The following is a 19,603-nucleotide window of genomic DNA, read 5'->3' on the forward strand; positions in this document are numbered from 1 at the left end:
GAACAACACACTCACATATCTGGGGCATATGATGCCAGTAAATGGAAGACTAGAAAAGATGCTTACACTAGAGGCTGAGAGATATAGAAGATAACAGATGAGATCAAAAAAATTATTGAAATGCCCATGAAAGAATTGTAAGCACAGGTAGTCCTCGACTTACAACCACAAACGAGTCCAACCACAAACAGAAACAAAATTGAATCTGAAAGTGAATCTGATTTCCCCACTGACTTTGCTTGTCAGGTTCCAAAAGGTGACCACATGATCCCAGGACTCTGCAACCGTCAAAAATATGACTCAGTTGCCAAACTTCTGAATTTCGACCACATGACCATGGGGATGCTGCAATGGTTATGACATTTTTTCAGTGCTGCTGTAATTTTGAACTGTCACTAAATGAACTGTTATAAATTGAGGACTACCTGTAATTTCCAAAGACGATCAAGACAGTAATTCACCACACTATAGTTAACCAAGAACTAAACCTCACATGGAAGACCATAAATCCTAAAGGCATTTGGGCAGTTTGGAAATATGTCTTTCAGATCCTGTCCAGATTTTTGCCTTAAATGGGTATTAGCAGGGGTGAAATCCAGCAGGTTTTGACAAGTTCTGGAGAACCAGTAGCGGAAATTTTGAGCAGTTCGGAGAACTGGCAAATACCACCTCTGGCTGGCCCCAGAGTAGGATGGGAATGGAGATTTTGCAATATCCTTCCCCTGCCATACCCACCAACCCACGCCCACAGAACTGGTAGTAAAAAAAATTGGATTTCACCACTGGGTAATAGGATGTGATTCTGTTATCATTTTTGGTCTTATTAAGGGGTAACCGGTCTTAAACAATGTCCTTTATCTCTTAATACATTTGCTTCATGCATCTTCTGGTCATATTGCCCCATTTTTTACATCATTCCTTCCTTGTTTTAAAATATATATTTGGGAGCAACTCAAAGGAACACGTTTCTGACGAGCTAATCACATTTGAAAAATTATTTTGCAGGCTATATAAAACCTATAATGAATCCTAATGATTACCCTCGTATTCCACAACTTAAAGGACAGCCGACCACAATAGTTCAGTAGCGCTTCATAATTATAGCTTGGCAAAAAGAGTATATCCCACGAGGCTTTTAAAAGCTTTCCAATTTTAAGAGCCACCAACGGGACTGGGAGAAAATCAGGAGACGCCAGTTAAGTAATAAGAAAAAAATTATAACAAAAATGCATACGCACACCCCGATGGGTTTTGCAACGATTTTATTTTCAAGCAACTTAAATGCAAAAAAAAAAAAAAAAACCCTCTAAAACCGGCTACATAGCCTTAACGATTACATAACCTCAACTGTACACCCGCAGAGTTACAAACGCCTTCCTGAAATCTTGAGGCTTCTGCGGGACAGCCAGAAAGCCGGCGCGTTGGCCACGCCCCCTCGAATACAGCGAGGCCCGGGCATAAAGAGAGGGCAGCGCCGCCCGTGACAAAGATGGCTGCGGCAGTTGCCAAGCCTAGGGCTCCCCTCACCCGACGGGATCCTACGTCAGCCCCTGGCGTCTGAAAAGACCCGACAAAGAGAGGAGCGCCGCCGTCCCCATGAGCCAACTCGGACCTCGCGGAGGGAGGAAAATGGTTGAGAAAGCAGAGGGTTTGAGCGTAGCTCAGCAGGTGAGGAGGGCGGCACGTTGCCTTGGCAACTAGAAAACGACCCCGGGGAGGCAGGGAGCAAAGATGGAGGACCTGGCTCAGGCCTTATTAAGGAGTCAATGAGGGGAGGTGAATCGTGTGCCCAAAGGCCTGAAAAGGACAACAAAGGTCGGGGGAAGAGAGAGGCCCTGTGAGAAGTAGCTGCGGGGTATATTGGCTGTGTACAGGTGTGTGTAAGCTGAGGAAGCCTGCCACAACTCCCCTTGCCACATTACCCAAACCTTTCCTGAGAGCCGAAATCAGACGTCATGACTCAAATCAAGTATTTGAATAACAACGAAAAGAAACTTCTGTGATTCCATCCCACCCCAAGTTTTATCTTCCCTACTTTTTAAAGAAAGAAAAGCCTGGAGTATAAAACTCTTGCCAGTGAATATGACCCTTTGAATAACCCAGCTTGATATGTCAAATTTACAGCAGTAGTTCCACGGCTCTCTCTCTTTTTTTTTTTAAGGAAAGAAAAGAAACCTTTTTCTTTTAGAATAGAATAGAATAGAATTTTTATTGGCCAAGTGTGATTGGACACACAAGGAATTTGTCTTGGTGCATATGCTCTCAGTGTAATCTCAGTGTAATTTTAAGATTACACTCAGTGTAATCTCAGTGTAATCTTAAAAAGAGATTAGACAACCATTTGTCTGAAGTGGTACAGGGTTTCCTGCCTAAGCAGGGAGTTGGACTAGATGACTTCCAAGGTCCCTTCCAACTCTTATTCTGTTCTTACTCTGTTCTTATAGTCTCTTTATAGATGAGCAGATTGAAGAATAACAGAATTTTCACATGCACACACCCTTTGGGAAGGGTGGGTTAAAATAAAAAAACAAAAAGACTAATACAAGACTCCTCCTTCTGGACTCAGCTAGCAAAACACACTTAATGCGTTCACACTGCAACCCATACCAAGGAAATATAAGGACTATAAGGGGCGTGCATAAGAGCACAAAAGTACCTACCGTTCCTGTCCTATTGTTTCCTTTCATTATATCAAATTAATATACTTTTTGCATACTTTTGCTCATATATATGCTTATGTGATATGTAGTTATTTTATATTGATGCTTGTGTATATTGTTGTGACAAAAAAAAGAAAAGAAAGTAAGCCATTACTGGCTTGTCTAGCCTTGGTTTTACTAAAAAACACACAGTCCCGTTTCAATTTATTCTAGCATAGCCATATGCAATTGTTGGAAGAAATATCCATCTGGGTTCAGTTCCAAGTGGGGACAAAGACACTGGAAACATGGAGGCTGCTTGGAAAGATGGTTTAATGGTGGTCAGGATCACATGGCTTGAGTTCCTGAACAGAAAAAGGAGAGATCCTGTGTGCTCCCTGGTTTTATGCTTTTTCTGAGCTTTGAATTTCCTGGGGCACAGGAAGAGTATCCTGATTGGCTGTCATACTCCCAGGGGGTGGGGGTCTTAGCTAGCCTTGCTGGCTGATGTAATCTTCCCAGGTGCCATGTGGTGAGTTTCAGTTGCTAAATGGGTTCTATTATGATGCAGATGATGGCCCATTAACAAAGGTGGGGGGTGGCAGGAAGTTGCAGGGAGCTGCTTTGTCTTTAAAACATGTTTCTCCATTTCTCATCCAGGGAAATATATTCTGCCTTTTAAATATTTTCTAAAATATTTCATTCTTCTAGGAAGGGGGTGGGTGCTAAATTCCTACAATCCCTACTTTTTTTTTTTTTTCCAAAACATGCTCTTGGCAAAAATTAAAATTGATCAAATCAGTGGGTGCTTTTAATTTTCCTGATGCAAAGGAAGCCATTGATAGAGACAACAGAAAAAAGATTCCTTCAGTGGCTCCCAAAAGCTTTCAACCATGAAGGTCTAGCAGCCAGGGGAAAAGTTCTGGTAAGAATTTTACAGTATCCAATTTTCTAGGCCAATTAATTTCAGCTGTTAGATATCACTTTCTGTGAGCTTCCAGTCAGGTTTCAAGCAAGCACACATCCCAAAATTTTCACAGCCATGGTTTTCCTTTAAATTACAGGCTGCCCATTTCCAAGGGTTGGTTACTGAACCTGCCCTAGCTCTTACTTTAGTCTATCCAAGATTTTTTCCAGTCCAAATTGAGGTTAATCAGTGTGCAATCCAGGCTTTTTCCTTTTTTTTTTTTTTAAAGTTACACACAATGCGCCCTGGGACTTCTACTCATGAGACCACCAGTACAACATATCTTGCTTTACTGGATAACTGGGCAGCATCATTTGTGAGTCATAGTCAGGGCTTGGGTTTTGGATATCACTTTTTCTGCTATCTCTTCAAGAGAGGAATTGCCTGAGGGGGATGCCCCTCCCCCATGGAATTAGCAGGGAGATCTGACTCCTTGGGCTTTTAGTGCCACAGAGCAAAAATCAACTTAGGAGAAGTCTTGTGTGGAGGTAAGTGAAGGGAATAGTTTCAGTCTAATTCTGAATGGTGTCTCTCTCTGTGTGCCTGTGTATGCAGCTACTTTTACAATACAGGCAATACAAACATTTTGGACATATTTCCCTCCCACCAGACAAAAATCTAACGTGTTCAGAACTTGCTGTGGTAGCCACTCAAATACAATCCTTACATGAGTACTTTAGACTGATTACAATGTAAATGAGACAAGACAGAAAACCTTACAATGAATTTTCCACCTCCCCCATAGTCTTTCCAGTTGTCTTCTGGGAATTGAAAAGAGTCTTTTAGTCTTTACTTATACATCTCAGGGTCCTTTCTTTCATGTCTGCTGGGTAGCATGCTTGGTAATAAGGCTGGTTAGTCAGGCTTGGAAGGTCTGCTCCACTCTGGTTGCTGTGATGACTTTCAGTGGGAGCTGGATTCAAACTCAATTCCTGGTTCCAACAAATGGAAAGTCTCCTCTGGGGGCAGCATCTGGAACCATGTGCTCTGCTTCCACAGTTGCAGAGTCATCTTTTCAGGGCTGAAAGACATTAGAACAGAATCTCCTCCCCACTTTTGTGGGTAATCTTCTCAGGAAAGGCATTGTAACAGGATTAGAGATGGGGGGGTAGATATCTTGCAGGCAGAGTTTGAAAAGAAACAACACATCAATATTGCAGTTACTAAAAGATAATGCAGTTTCAACAAAATGCAGTTTCAACAAAATGCAGTTTCAACAACTGATGAGAAAGAAAAAACTGGATTTGCATGCTTCAGGAATGAACAGGTAAAATCATTTAAACACACAGTAAATGCAAGACTGAATTTTTTTTCTCTTGTAAGTGAACTTAAAACGTTTCCTCATAAACTTGTTTTGTAAGTGAACTTAAAATGTTTCCTTATAAACTTGAGTTGTTACTTTAAGATAAAGAGAGAGAAGGAGACAAAAGCAGAAATAAAAAGTTCTTTGTACCCAGTTTCCGGTGGCCACACGAAAACAGGGTAAAGGCTCTTTCTTTTTTCTCTCTCTCTCTTTTCCCTATTTTCATTGTTTCAACCTTTTGTTTTTGTTTTTCCTTAACAATTTAAAATTCTTGTCTCTAGAGATCAAATACATTTTACAGTTACAATTACCTCAAGGGCCCACAAAGACAGACATAACACACATAAAAAACAAGGAGGACAAAGAGAGGAAAACAAAACTGAGATTTACACACACACACTGATCATTCCCATAAATCTCAATTAAATTAGGGAAGGCACAAATCTTAACAGACAGACCATGTGGTTCCATAGAAGACAAAGAAAGAGACAGACAAACAAACAAAACAAACAAAACAAAAACCCAAACATTCCTATTTATATATTTCCCTTTTCTTTTAAGTACCTTTATTTAGCCAAATTTGTCTTCCTGGTGTTATCTCTTAGCAAAGCCCATTTTTTACACAATTTCTTCAATTTCTTTTCTCGCATGCCAGTCAACACTGGCACCTGCCTGGCGTCCCAGGCCCCAAGCATGTCTCTCAGGGGATTTCCCTCTACCCTCGAGCTTACGCTTCCCATGATCCTCGGAATGTGAGGCTCACTTTGTCATAGCCGGGTACTCCCGCAGTTTCGGAAAAAAAGGTATCCGCGAAGGACTCCGACTCCCTTCTGTCGAAGTATGGGCCCCTTCCTTAAGGGAACTCTTATTTGAAGATCACCAATAAAAAAAATAGTGATCCCGGAGGACCTTGCTGCCCCTACAGCAGGTACGAGCACCTCCTCTCACTCCACATGCACCACTTTAGGCTTTGCTTTCCTTTTTTAGATACACCGATAGTTCCTATATATTTCTTTTTTTTCCCCTTCACACTTCTTTTCCTTTCACTCAGCTTCCGTTCCTTGAAAACACAAAGTTCCACATTTGGCTTCCCCCCCTTGCTTTCTCTAGCCTACCGGTCACGGCTTGGTGGAGCTAGCAGTAGGCAGAGGTGCGGCTAGAGGTTGCTCAAAGAGGTGGAATCAGATTGTTTCCTCAGGTGGAATCCCACACACACACTTCCTCCTTCCCTAACAGAAGGTCCTGTGCTCTGGCAAAACCCCCATGTTCTCCAGATTTTTGGTCTTTCTGCAGTTAGGAAATGCACAGAGGAAGCAAGATCCAGCTGTGATTGGGAGAAGGGCTCTCTCATTCACACACATGCAAGCATACACATATTTCCCATGCTTTTCCATGCTTTAAAATTAAAATTTAGAGGTACTCACCTTCTTTCCAAGCAGTCTTTGAGCTCAACACTCAAAACCCCTTTAAAACCTAGTTCCAAATGGCCAAGGTCCAGGAAAACTTACCCACAGACTCAGTGGGTCTGCTGCTAGCAAGGGAGGCTTACCCGGGCCAGGTCCATTGGTTAGGTTAGCTTGGAGTCCCATCTGTGGGTGCCAATTGTTGGAAGAAATATCCATCTGGGTTCAGTTCCAAGTGGGGACAAAGACACTGGAAACATGGAGGCTGCTTGGAAAGATGGTTTAATGGTGGTCAGGATCACATGGCTTGAGTTCCTGAACAGAAAAAGGCGAGATCCTGTGTGCTCCCTGGTTTTATGCTTTTTCTGAGCTTTGAATTTCCTGGGGCACAGGAAGAGTATCCTGATTGGCTGTCAGACTTCCAGGGGGTGGGGGTCTTAGCTAGCCTTGCTGGCTGATGTAATCTTCCCAGGTGCCATGTGGTGAGTTTCAGTTGCTAAATGGGTTCTATTATGATGCAGATGATGGCCCATTAACAAAGGTGGGGGGTGGCAGGAAGTTGCAGGGAGCTGCTTTGTCTTCAAAACATGTTTCTCCATTTCTCATCCAGGGAAATATATTCTGCCCTTTAAATATTTTCTAAAATATTTCATTCTTCTAGGAGGGGGGTGGGTGCTAAATTCCTACACAATAAAGCAGAATTGGTATAGGGTAGCGTCTAATAACTTCATATTTCATCCGCCATTTGAAATACTGATGGAGACAATACCTTCGTTTTGAAATGGATAATTCCTTTTTAAATAACACATTCAAAACAGTTTCTAAAAAAGTTTGCAACACAATAAAAGCAGTTTAAGGCCATAATATGAATGAAGAATAAAACAAGTAGGCACAGATACTTGGAAGATAAAACACGGATTGCATTTATCTATCCCAATAGGAATAGGCAATTAATCAATTTTATAAATTTAGATTGCCTAACCTGTGGCTTCCAGTGACTGGATTTTGGCTCACCTTATCCCTAACCAGGATAACCATTTGTCATGCTTGTAGTTGAACAATATTTAGAGGACCATATAATTTCTATATATTGTGGTCACTATAAATTGGAGACTATAATTCAGTGTAGTGGCTTCCATGTAAACTTAATAGGGCTTATTTTTGTTTAAACACAACATTACAGAAGATATAACATCCTTACTTACTAGTCTATGACCTGAAGTTTTTTTTCCTGCATTACTGTATTACTTTAACTGATGGTGTTAAAGTAGGAGAATAAAACACTTTCTTGGTAAAAAATTGCAGAGTGTAGGAATTAGGAACCATTTTGGGTGAGGATCAAGAGTCCAGTTTAGTTCTGATAATGATGCAGTGTTACTTATTGGACATACTGAGCAACCCACTTTAGGAAAACGGCAAATGAATTCCTGTAAGCTACAGGTGATGAATCTGAAGAAGACCATAATTGATATTTGCAGTAGCATGGATATCAAAATAAACTATTTGGTTTCAGATTGTAGCAGGGGAGAGGTATCTTTTTTTTTTTATGTCTCCCATGCTAAGCCTTTCTGAAAACTGTCAAAAAAATAACTAGGTCCATTCTATCTGATCTCCCAGTTGTTTATTTCTATTCTATAAGGAGTATTATAGTCAATTTCATCATTTTGGGGTAGTAAAATAGGAATTAAATATGTTAGCCTATGGGAATTAGCATGGCTTGTAAAATTATTTCATTAGTTACCATTTTTGTATAAATTTATACTTTATCCAGTTTTGAAAAATAAAGTTTAGGTTAGAACACATGCATGTATTACACTTTTTTGTTATAATTATGAGTGCGCAATTTTATTATTTTTTGTCCGGTCTGGGAAGATTATTTGATTATAGAACTTTATATGGGGCAGATAGGAGGAGAATTAACAAGAGCTTCTTCAGCATTCTTCCTCAGCTACTTAAACCATTTGCTTTTATTTCCATATTTCCTTTGTATACTCAAATGTTAAATGTCTATGCATGTCTGAGACAAGGATGGAAATAAAATGTGGATTCCTATGCATTATTTGTTGTATGGAGGTAGAGTCAATATCAAAATCAACTCCCTTGTGAAAAAATATGTGGGGCTCTCTGTGCACACTGTTAACTCTTTTTTCCTTGCTATGTTTGTTTTGATCACCATTTCTTCCTCCAACCTTCGCTTAGAATTCAGAGTGTAAAAAAAGGTATTTTAAATCAGATGATTCTGCTTTTTCCACACTTCCAGCAACCATTCCCACTACTGACATTTACAGTTTCAGGAGTCACTGCCATTCCTACCCTGTGTTGTAAAATCTTCACCTGGCTGCTGCATTTCTTTTGAGCTTTTAAAAACTTGCTTCAGTGAGAGGCAGTTATATGTTGATTAAATCAAAAGAACTTGCTGATCTGAGCAGAGCTACCAAATGTTCACAAATGGGAAATTCTGGAATGAGAATATAAGGTTTCAAGCTTCACTAATGAAAGTGATACAGCCTGTTTTGCAGTCGCTTTAGTTCTCAATAATACCAGCAAATGTTTTCCTTTGTTGCATAGAAATCTTGTTTAAATCATTGTACAGTTTTTTCATGAAATATTTCCATCCCCAGTATCCTGCCGATACAATAAGGCAGTATGAATTCTAATTCCTAGAACAGTTTGCGCATACTGGTGAAAAGGATGTCTATAAGAACAATTTATTAAACACATCATAAATATTAAGAGTGGAATCTGTATAAACAAAAAGCTTTTAAGAATCTGAACATGTCTAATCAATTCCCAATGAACTATCAGAGTAATTTTTAGTTCATGCATCCAGAAAATTATATCTCACAGCAATCCCAGAATCATCATTCCCCCTAATAGCTTCATTGAATTAGAATGTTGGTTTGAAATATAAAAAAAATAAATCCTTTTTAAACAGCAGCCTAACCAACACCCAATCTTTTCCAATCTAATGTTCTCAGTATGTTTGCACTGCAGCTTTCATCATTCCTAGACACCACATTCAGTGGTTAGGGACAATGGCAGATGAAACCTTAGAAAAACGTCTTCCAGTGTAATGGAAGTGTGAAAGTTGTAGCCATATCATTCCTGGAATCAATCTAATGGGGCTATGTAGTACCCCTGATTAAATTCAGAAAAGGAATTTTGGAATATGCAGAAGCACAAATTAAACACCTTTCTACAACTCATTAAAAGAGCTGTATCTTTTTCATGAATTGTGGGGATGCAGTAATAATTCATTCACCCATAAATTATTCTTCAACTAATGTATTCATCAAGGTAGCATTTGATGTCTACATCAGAGGGATTCTTCTGCTTTCAAAGGACTCCCACTCACTCTTTAATACCAGTGTATGTTTGCACTGACTTAAAAAAAATACATAACTTTTTTCCTGAGTAATGTTGTCCAGTTGTAGTGGACCTCAGCTTTTATAAAACCCAAACCACCATATACTGTATATTAGCCTTACTAATGGGAATATGTAGTACAGTCAATGTAAAGGGTACCAATTTGGCATTATTAATTCAAATTATGCTGTTATTTAGACAAAATGTTAAGGTTTTTTTGGAAAAGTTATTCCTGATTGCTCATTAACAATACTTTGAAGAAAGGAATTATTAAATACAGTGAAATGTATTTCAGTGAAAAGACAGTGAAACAAAAATATGAATAAAACAACTAGAAATTATTACATGTTGCCAATATAGCATTTTGACTCAAAATACATGATTGTATTTTCTACTTCTGATTAGCAATTTTCCCTATTGTTACTAGACCTACCAAGGGCTCTTTTGAGTACAGAAGTGCAGCACACATTTCTCAGCTGATGTTTTCAATTAAACAAGTAAAGGGAAGGCAAACAAATGTTTAAAATATACATAAAATTAAAAATCTGAATTTGTAGCAGGGACCCACTTCCAGAAGTTGGTAAATGGGCCATTTTTGGCCTCCAGAGGACCTCCTTGGGGGTGGGAAAGACCGTTTTCACCCTCCCCAGGCTCCTAGAGAGGCTTTGGAGCCAGATAAGAGAGAAAAACGGGCCTTCCCCACTCCCCAAGGCCCTCCGGAGGCAGGAAACAGCCTGTTTCCCTACTACTGGTGGGGCCAGAAGGCCCAAAAATCGTGTGTTGGAGCTGAGCTCGCGTGCTCACTGATATGGCTACACATGCCACCTGTGGCACGCGTGCCATAGGTTCGCCATCACGGTTATATATGCTTGACAAAATAAAATAAAAATAAATAGCAACATAGGGAAAGAGTGAAATAGTAAGAAGAAAAAAACAGGAGGTATATGATTCTACCAAACTTGTTCATGCTGCACCAACCTCAATTTAAACAGCACCAATGTCCCTTGGGGAAAACTTTTTTATGGTCTGAGAAGAATAAAAATGACTAGGATATCCACAATTATTTCCTGCTCAAACACAAATATGAGTAAATTCTGGTATATTATTGCTTGTTTCAACCCTCCAGTACTTAAGAGAGTAAACATATTAATTTATAATGTAATGTAATTATTGTGTGATTACTGCCTTTGATGCACATAGTCAAATTAACATGCATTGTGTCCTATGGAACGTCTGGCCTGTCATTGATCCAACCCCTGAGATATTGGAACAATGCTATCATATCACCCTAGTCCTTCTTTTCATTAAACTAGACATATCCAGTTCCTGCAACCGTTCTTTGTATGTTTTAGCCTCCAGTCCCCTAATGATCTTTGTTGCTCTTCTTGACTCCTAGTGACTGCCTGAACAAGTCCCTTCGGTTTTCTGGGTAAGATTTTGCACATTGTTGGCCATTGCCTCTTTCCCAGGGTTATGACAGAATGACTGGTCCAAAATCACTCGGTCAGCTTTGTACCTAAAATGGAACAGAATTGTACCTAGAATGGACAGAATTCACTGTCTCTCGGTTTCTAGCCTGATGTTTTAACCTCTCCATCAGGGGTGTCAATGCCCACCCCACCCCCGGTTTTTTTCCCTACTGGCTTTGGTTAGATCCTTTAACTGTCTTGATTTTATATGAAAGCAAATTCTTGATATCAAGCTTTGTCTATAGATAGTGATTGTTTATTTAATGTATTACCAAAATCATATAACCAATGAAAATACACATTCATAAAAGACATCAAAACAAATGGTTAAAAAAGCACAGCATAACAGAAGTAAGAATAAAATCCCAATAGTAATTATACAATTACTTGATAGTGCCAACCCAGCATTGCCAACAAAGACACTGCTTTGACAGCTTTATGGTAAGCTACCCAAGTTCTTGCTAGTCTGACTTCTAGTAAAAGGCTATTCCACACAGTGGGACCAACAGAGAATATCATCGTTTCTAGCTCTCTACTCATAGTTTGGGTATCCTCAGCATTCTAACCACAAATGAAGTGGATAGGTTGGTTTTGCCTGAAAAGTAAGTCCTCATTTAGTGACCACCATTGGGACTGGCAGTTCTGTTGGTAATGGAAGTGATCACTAATTGGGAAATCATGGGACTCTGACTGTGTTTTCCATTTCTCCACTTTCCTAAACCTTTTGAATGTTCACCCTGACACTGGAATGATTAGTATGGAATTAATCTTTATATTTACATCCATTGGAGAGGAAGGGATTACAAAAAAGTAAGCAGGCATACAGTGGAGAATGCACTGGCCTGGGCAGCCCATGCAAACAGCTGGTATATTCCCCATTGTGTGCCTGCTTACTAACTTATAATTCCTTCCTCTCTAGTCTCTTTATTCTCCAGAAAGGGAGGAATAGGAAACAAGCAATCCCTCCTGTGCCTGACCCAGTTTTTTTTTCTTCCACTGTAACCCCAAGAGCAGAGAGATTATAGAACAAGGGATGATAGTTGTGTGCCTGCTTCCCCTTACAATCTCTTCCTCTCCAGCCTCTCTGCTCTGCAAGGGGAAAACAAAATGGGTCAGGCACAGGACAATAAATAGTGACTATAAGGATGATCACATGTCTAAGGAATGTTGCAAATGTTGTAAATGCACACATTGGATGCAAAGCTATTTTTCAGCACCCATGTAACTTCAGATGGTTTCTGCATGAGATAAGCGAGGTTTGCCTATTTGGAGCCAATCTATTTTGGCCAATCTATTTAAGTCAATAAATTGTTCCCAAAAACCTATTGTGTTACATGGCTATAATGGCTCTCATACACCATTCAGTTCAATGGTGAAGAAAGTAAGGTTCTACATTTAGGCAAGGAAAAGCAAATGCACAGGAATACTATAGGTGGCAACTGGTTCAATAGTAGTAATTGTGAATCTTAGTGGACAATCACTTAAACATGAGCCAGCAATGTGCTGCTTCTGCAAAAAAGCCAACACAGTCCTAAGCTGCATTAACAGAGGGATAGAATCAAGATTACCTGAAATATTACTACCACTCTATAATGTCTTGGTAAGACTATACTTGGAATAGTGCATCCAGTTGTGATCTCCACTATGTAAAAAAGATGTTGAGAGTCTAGAAAGTGTACAGAGAAGAGCAACAAAGAGGATTAAAGGACTGGGGGCTAAAACTTGTATAAAATGATTGACAAAAAGCAATGGATGAAAACTAAGGAGAGAAGCAACTTATAACTAAGGAGCAACTTATAACTAAGGAGAAATTCCTGATAGTAAGAATAATCAACCAGTGTAATGGCTTGCCTTCAGAAGTTGTAGGTACTCCATCTCCAGAGCTTTTAAGAAGAGACTGGACAGCCATTTGTCTAAAATGATATAGGATCTTCTGCTTGAGCAGGGGATTGAACTAAAAGACCTCCAATGTCCCTTCCAACTCTGTTATTCTGTTATTTCCAACAAAATGCTGTTTTTGACAATCCTTTTCGTATACATGTAATGGAATCCAGTAAATTCTAAATATTTTTTGTGTTTAAGTCTTAATTTCAGGTCTATTTACACTGTTGTTATAAAAGTTAAAACACTCACCCATTTTCTAGGCAATATGGGAACTTATAATTCTTCATTTCATTTATTAATATCTCAATATCAAATTGGTTTATTGATACAAATATCTATAGAAATTAATAATATGGTGGTTTTTTTAGTTTTAATCATTTAATAAATTGCTCATGTGTCTCAGAAGTTGAAAATGTTGCTGCTCCAGACGATATTGTTAACAAATGTTGTGACTGTAAATTTGTCATTTGGTTACACCTGGTGGATATTTGTCCCTTAGCATAGAGTAAAAAATACAACTTCATCGTCTATCAATTGGTCCAAAGTCAATATCCTTGCTTCCAATCAATTTTTTCATATCAAATTTTTTCCCAATTTTTAAAGTTTGTCCCATAAGTCAATTAAGCATGAGAAAAATGTGCTGAATCTTTTTTATTAGGTATTACATTCTATAGTTCTGATTAGTTTAAGAAAAGGATTAGGGTTTTTTTATATTGCAGAATTTTAATGGTGTAAGCTGCCCAGAGTCACCATGGGTTGAGTGGCCATATAAATGTATTTATTAAATATTAATAATTTAGTGACACTAATATTAAAATCTTTGTATCACTATCACCATAAGGCGGGATGATAATTAACACAAAGTATGATCCTTATCTACTTTTGGTACAATTTGGTACATTTTAAATGCCTGTGATAAAATTCCGTTATCAAATATCACTTCATTTACTTGACAAAGTTTTGGAATAGCTGTTGCTTTGTGTAAGGAACAGTGCTTTTTATTAATTCATTAGAAAAGTTGTTTATTTTGAAATCTCAAAATATTTGAGCACACATTCAAATGTCATTCCTCAGTTGTGATCTCCAATTCTTGGTCTTTTTACCAGAGATAGTATAAATTAATATCAGCATTAAGTGTATATTGTACGTCTCTTGATGCTGTGAATTTTTTCTCCTTTGTGGGTCCAGCTTATCGTTTGGGTCTCAAGATCCCTCAAAGGAATCCAAATTCCAGAAGTGGTCATTGTATCTGAACATATGTCAAAATACTTATTTCCAAAAAGTTCATGGCGCGGCTGCATTTATTTTGAAGGGGGAAAAAACTACATAATTGGATAAGGAGGAGTAAGCAGTAAATAGTATTCTGTCATCCAATCCCTTCGGCAGATTCTGGAGGAAAAAAGTGGTAAAATGAGAAGGGATTTGCTAATCAGATGTCCATCTCTGATGAGTAAGCTTGGGCACTTCTGGGGACATGAGGGGTTCAGCAAAACAGGCAGCTGAAGAAGACAGTAACATTGCTAGGACCTTGAACTCGGAGAGAAGAACTGTGTGTCTTGGGATCATTAGACTTGTAGTCCACTGGAGGGTGCCAATTTAAGAAAAAAATCTTCACTTTTCTTTGGCTCTCATATCTCCTCCTCCTAAGTAGCTCTTACAGATGATGGGAATTAAGTACATATTAAATTAAATCCATATGAATTCTCGTAATAGCCGCAGAAATTGCATGTATCTGAGAACAACATCTGCTCTCAGAACAGGAAAATTTGTGGCAGCATGGTCAAATTTGTGCAGAAAGGGTCTTTAAAGATCTATTAGATATGATGACACTCAGTTCGGGTTGCTAAGCAGCAAGAACAGCAGGAGTAGTTCTTTCCCTTATGTTTGTGTGCTTTCCATAAGTATTTGATCATTTGGGCAAGAAGGATGCTGGACTAGCTGAACCTTTGGTATTATCCTGAATAATTATTCTTTGTAGTCTATTTGCTTTCTGCAGCAAAAGCAAAGGCTAGTAGCACCTTGAAGATTTCTGCTCCTACCATTATTGTTGCTAAACACCAGTACTTTACATAATAGCATTTCAACTGATGTATTTTGTCATCAGCTGTTAGATGTACAAAGAAAGTATTTTTTTTCCATATCAGCCTGCTTTTCTTGGCATAAATTAGTCCCCCACCTCAGTTTTTCTCTCCTGTCCCTTGCCTGAGGCTAACCTTGCTTTCTTTCCCACAGCAGAGTGTGAGAATTGCTAATTAGCCCAGAATTAACCCATAAAGTGATTAACCAGGGATCAGTAGAATTGATTTCCAAATATTACTTGTGGAAGGGATATGTGCTGTGGTAGGAAATGTCTGGCAGTTCTCCCAGTTCCATGTATCTCATCAGGCTAATGGGAGAGACTGACCAGGTGAACAATCACACTTTCCCTTGACTTCTGGATGCATGGGTGACGCAGCGTATGCAATGAAAGGGGGAAATGGAAAGGAAGCTGGCATGAATTTGTCAGCCATTTTTATTATCTTCTCATTATGCCAAGTGCATTTTCTAATCCTGCAGGGGAAGGACTAGTTTCTGGAGAGAGAACACACCATTCTGTATTCAGACTATAGCGCAGAGCACAGAACTATTTTTTTTTTAAAAAAGGGAAAGAGCAATACATTTGCCTCAGTGTGTGCACTCTGCACAGCTAGATGGACAGTAGTTTGAAAGTCGATATTCTTTTTGCCAGCAAAGACCATATTCTTTGTATCGAGAATTACAACAACAGTGGTTTTACCTTGGGCTCCAAACCGGTGAGAATCCCTAGAGTCCTTTTCCCTTTGGCGTGACTGAAACATTCTTTCCCTCTTCAAAACCTTGATTGCCTGTGCAGCCTGCTTCAGCTGTTCCTCTCCCTCTCTTGTCTTTCCACTTTACTGAAAAATAAATTAGCAGACTAATTAGATGACTATCTTAAGCAGCTAGCAGTTGCTTCCTGCCACAACTCCAGCTGAATACAAGATGATCACAGCAGTTAAAAGTATCCACTTGAGACTTAGAATTGCCCAAGTTAATTTGCCTGCTCCACCTGGGGCAAGTCCCTGGGCCTCTTCCAATGTCAGCTTTTTATTTCCAAGACATGGCTGCCTGAAGATGTAAAAAAACAGTAAAGGTAGTACAGGTGATGTCTTATTTCAATGGGAAAAAAATCCAGGCAGTTGTATAGCAACATTCAAAGGTTGATCCACCTATATGCTATTTAATGAATATGATTATATCCCATACATATATGTTGTAACATTTCTATTAACAACAATAACATGGGAGTTTTCTCATTAATTTTTTCCTTGTAGGAAAATATGCACATATTATCAGCTTCAAGAAGCAGAAGTATTTATTTTGCTGCAAAAATTGTGGACTGAGAGGCTGAATGCACAAATTGTTCTGAGTGTTTTAATCCCCAAACATCTGGAGAGCAAAAGTGAAAAACTGATGGAGATCCAGATGTGCATCCATATCAGCTATGCATTATTTTATACTTTAATACTCTTAGCCAGATTGAGACTTATCTGAAGGGATAGTTTTCTTTGTTTCCATAAGTGAAGGTACACATTATATAAAATAGTTCTTGGAATGCAAATATTCTTTTTGGCCCTGTGATTTGGCCCTTAGATTAGATTTCCAAATTTGAAAAAGAAATTATGTAGCACATGTAGGTAGTCCTTGACTTGCCACCATTTAGCAACCGCTCAAATTAACAACGGTGCCCAAGGAATGATTTAAAATCAATCCTCGCATTTATGACTGCCACAACTTCCCTATGACCATCTGATCAAAATATGGGCACTTGGCAACCAGCATGATTGTACAATAGTTGCAGTCATATGATCACCATTTGCAAATCCAGTTTCCATCGAGCAAACTTAGTAGAAAAGCCACATTTACTTAATAACTCTGCGGTTCACTTAATATTTTATTAAGTGCTTAAAACATTGCGCTATTGCAATGCTCTCTACATGGGGCTCCCCTTGAAGAGCACCTGGAAGCTCCAGTTAGTCCAGAATGTGGCTGCGCGGGTGATAGAGGGAGCACCGCGTTGCTCCCATATAACACCCATCCTGCGCGGCCTACACTGGCTACCGGTAGCCTTCCAGGTGCAATTCAAGGTTTTGGTTACCATCTTTAAAGCGCTCCATGGCTTAGGACCGGGATACCTTCGAGACCGCCTTCTGCCACCAATTGCCTCCCAACGACCTGTGCGCTCCCACAGAACGGGCCTCCTCAGGGTGCCGTCGACCAAACAATGTAGGTTGGTGACCCCCATGGGGAGGGCCTTCTCTGTGGCAGCACCGGCCCTGTGGAACGAGCTTCCTCCGGGATTACGACAACTCCCCGACCTCCGGACCTTCAGACGTGAACTGAAGACTTTATTATTTCAACGCGCTGGACTAGCCTAAGAATAAAATGTTTTAGCTAAATTTTAACGGGTTTTTAACCGGTTTTGTACCATTTTTAGTGATTTGGCTATGATAATATTTAGTTTTAATTGGGTTTTTAATGTTTATTTATTATACTGTCTTTTAATATGCCTGTGAGCCGCCCTGAGTCCTACGGGAGATGGTGCGGTATAAAAGTATGATTAACAAATAAATAAATAATAACCATGATCAAAAAGGTGATAAAATTGGGCTCAATCACCTCGCTTAACAAAGGAAGTTCTGTTCCCAATTGTAGTTTTAAGTCAAGGACTACCTGAATATAGCTTTCCTGAAAAGATTACTGATCTTATACTACTTTCTTTAATTATACTGTTCGTTTCCATAGCTAATGACAACAAGAACTCAGCAATCTCTACATAAGGTTGCTGGATTCCCTTTCTCCCATCCTCCCATTCCTAGCAATTTAGCCTTCATTAGTTAGCTCAAGACTAGTAATGTGTAACCTTTCTTAATTAATTTCTGTGCCTAATTTCTATACTTTTTGACTCACAATTTCTATAAAACCCTTTTCATTGGTCAAATGAGTTATGATTCATGAGGAATTGGACTAAACTGTTATTGGAGAGGCATCCACTACTCAAACTACCTGATAATTTAGTCAGAAGAAATTTGTTCAGTTGCTGGTATATAAAACTAAAGCTGAAGAACTGGGCAGTTTAACTCCAGCTTAATTCTATTTAAAATTTGGCCCAAATTTAATTTTAGTTCTGAAAGCCTATGCCTGGATTCAGTGACTCTTGGAATATTTAATTTTAGGGGTTGAAATCTTAACATTGATGCTGGATTGATCCCAATCTGACTTTCAGTCATGGAGTTCCACTAGAAAACCAATTTAACTTATTTAAATACTGCTAGTCTTCAGTGGTGGGTTTCAATTTTTTTTACTATGGGTTCTGTGGGTGTGGCTTGGTGGGTGTGGCATGGCTTGGTGGGCATGGCAAGGAAAGGATACTGTAAAATCTCCATTCCCTCCCCACTCCAGGGGCAGGATACTGCAAAATTCTCAGTTCCTCCCAATCAGCTGGGACTTGGGAGGCAGAGAATAGATGGAGGCAGGGTCAGTCAGAATTTTTACTACCAGTTCTCTGAACTACTCAAAATTTCCGCTACCAGTTCTGAACCTGCTGAAACCGACCTCTGCTAGTCTTCCATTATGACCATTTGAGACCAGAATTTCTTGTTGCTAAGTGAAGTGGCTGTTAAATGAGTCGTGCTCAATTTTATGACCATTTTGCCATGGTTAAGTGGATCACTGCTGTTAAGTGAATCTTGTGATCATTAAGCAAATCTGGCTTCCCTCGTTGTCTTTGCTTGTCAGACCTGGGAAGGTCACAAATGAGGATCACATGACTACAGGATGCTACAACTGTCAAATACATGCTAGTTGCCAAGCCCGCAAATTTTGATCACATGATTGTGGGGATTCTGTGATGGTCGTAAGTGCGAAGAATGGTTGTACATCTTTTTTGAGAACTGTTGTAACTTTAAACAGTAATTAAATGAATGGTAGTAAGTTGAGAACTACCTGTAACCACTATTGTTTGTTTTTGTAACATTTCCCCATCTGTGAAAATCAGATGTGTCTCTGGAATGTTTCACAGAATTTTTAATAAAATTACCCCACATGAACAGATCAACTTAACACTAAACATTGGAAGTGCAGTTTGACATAGTGGTGGGGGAACAGAAGGTTGTGGGCTCACTTAATAATAAGGTTATGCCTTATTGGTAAGAATGTTAGTTTCATTCCAGAGACTTTGTTTGTTTCAGTCAAAAAATTTGAAGGTCATGAGAAATTTAATTGCGGCAAATCCTCCAGCTAAAATGCAAGATATGCACTCTCTGGTCAAGTACTGCTGCTTAATAGAATGGGCATCAATGAAATATCTTGTCATTCCTGCTTGTCTAATGTATTTCAGGTAGAGAGCCTAGAAGACAAGTTGACGCTTTGCAGGCAAGCTTTGGAAGAGGTGGATTTTAAGCTACGCAGAGAAGAACTAACATCTGCACGAAGGTACTAGTAGAACCTGTCTTGGGTCTCTTCTAACTGCATGTTAACTGTGGTTCTTGCAGTATGTTGGTTTGATTATGTAT

At 39.2% G+C, this 19,603-nt stretch overlaps 1 protein-coding gene across 6 annotated transcripts in view; it reads left to right on the forward strand.

The window, feature by feature from the left end:
- The first annotated feature begins 1,456 nt into the window (after positions 1-1,456).
- Positions 1,457-19,603, forward strand: part of CCDC167 (coiled-coil domain containing 167) — a 58,903-nt gene continuing 40,756 nt past the window's right edge. For 2 of the 6 annotated variants that reach the window (XM_058183727.1, XM_058183552.1), the window contains exons 1-3: positions 1,457-1,668; positions 4,802-4,873; positions 19,429-19,523. In XM_058183727.1, coding sequence (XP_058039710.1) covers positions 1,597-1,668; positions 4,802-4,873; positions 19,429-19,523 — 239 coding nt within the window. In that variant the 5' untranslated portion in view covers positions 1,457-1,596. The other 4 variants (XM_058183814.1, XM_058183636.1, XM_058183897.1 and 1 more) reach the window with 4 other exon arrangements.

This window comes from Ahaetulla prasina, chromosome 1 (genome assembly GCF_028640845.1).
Source record: "Ahaetulla prasina isolate Xishuangbanna chromosome 1, ASM2864084v1, whole genome shotgun sequence".
NCBI lineage: Eukaryota > Metazoa > Chordata > Lepidosauria > Squamata > Colubridae > Ahaetulla > Ahaetulla prasina.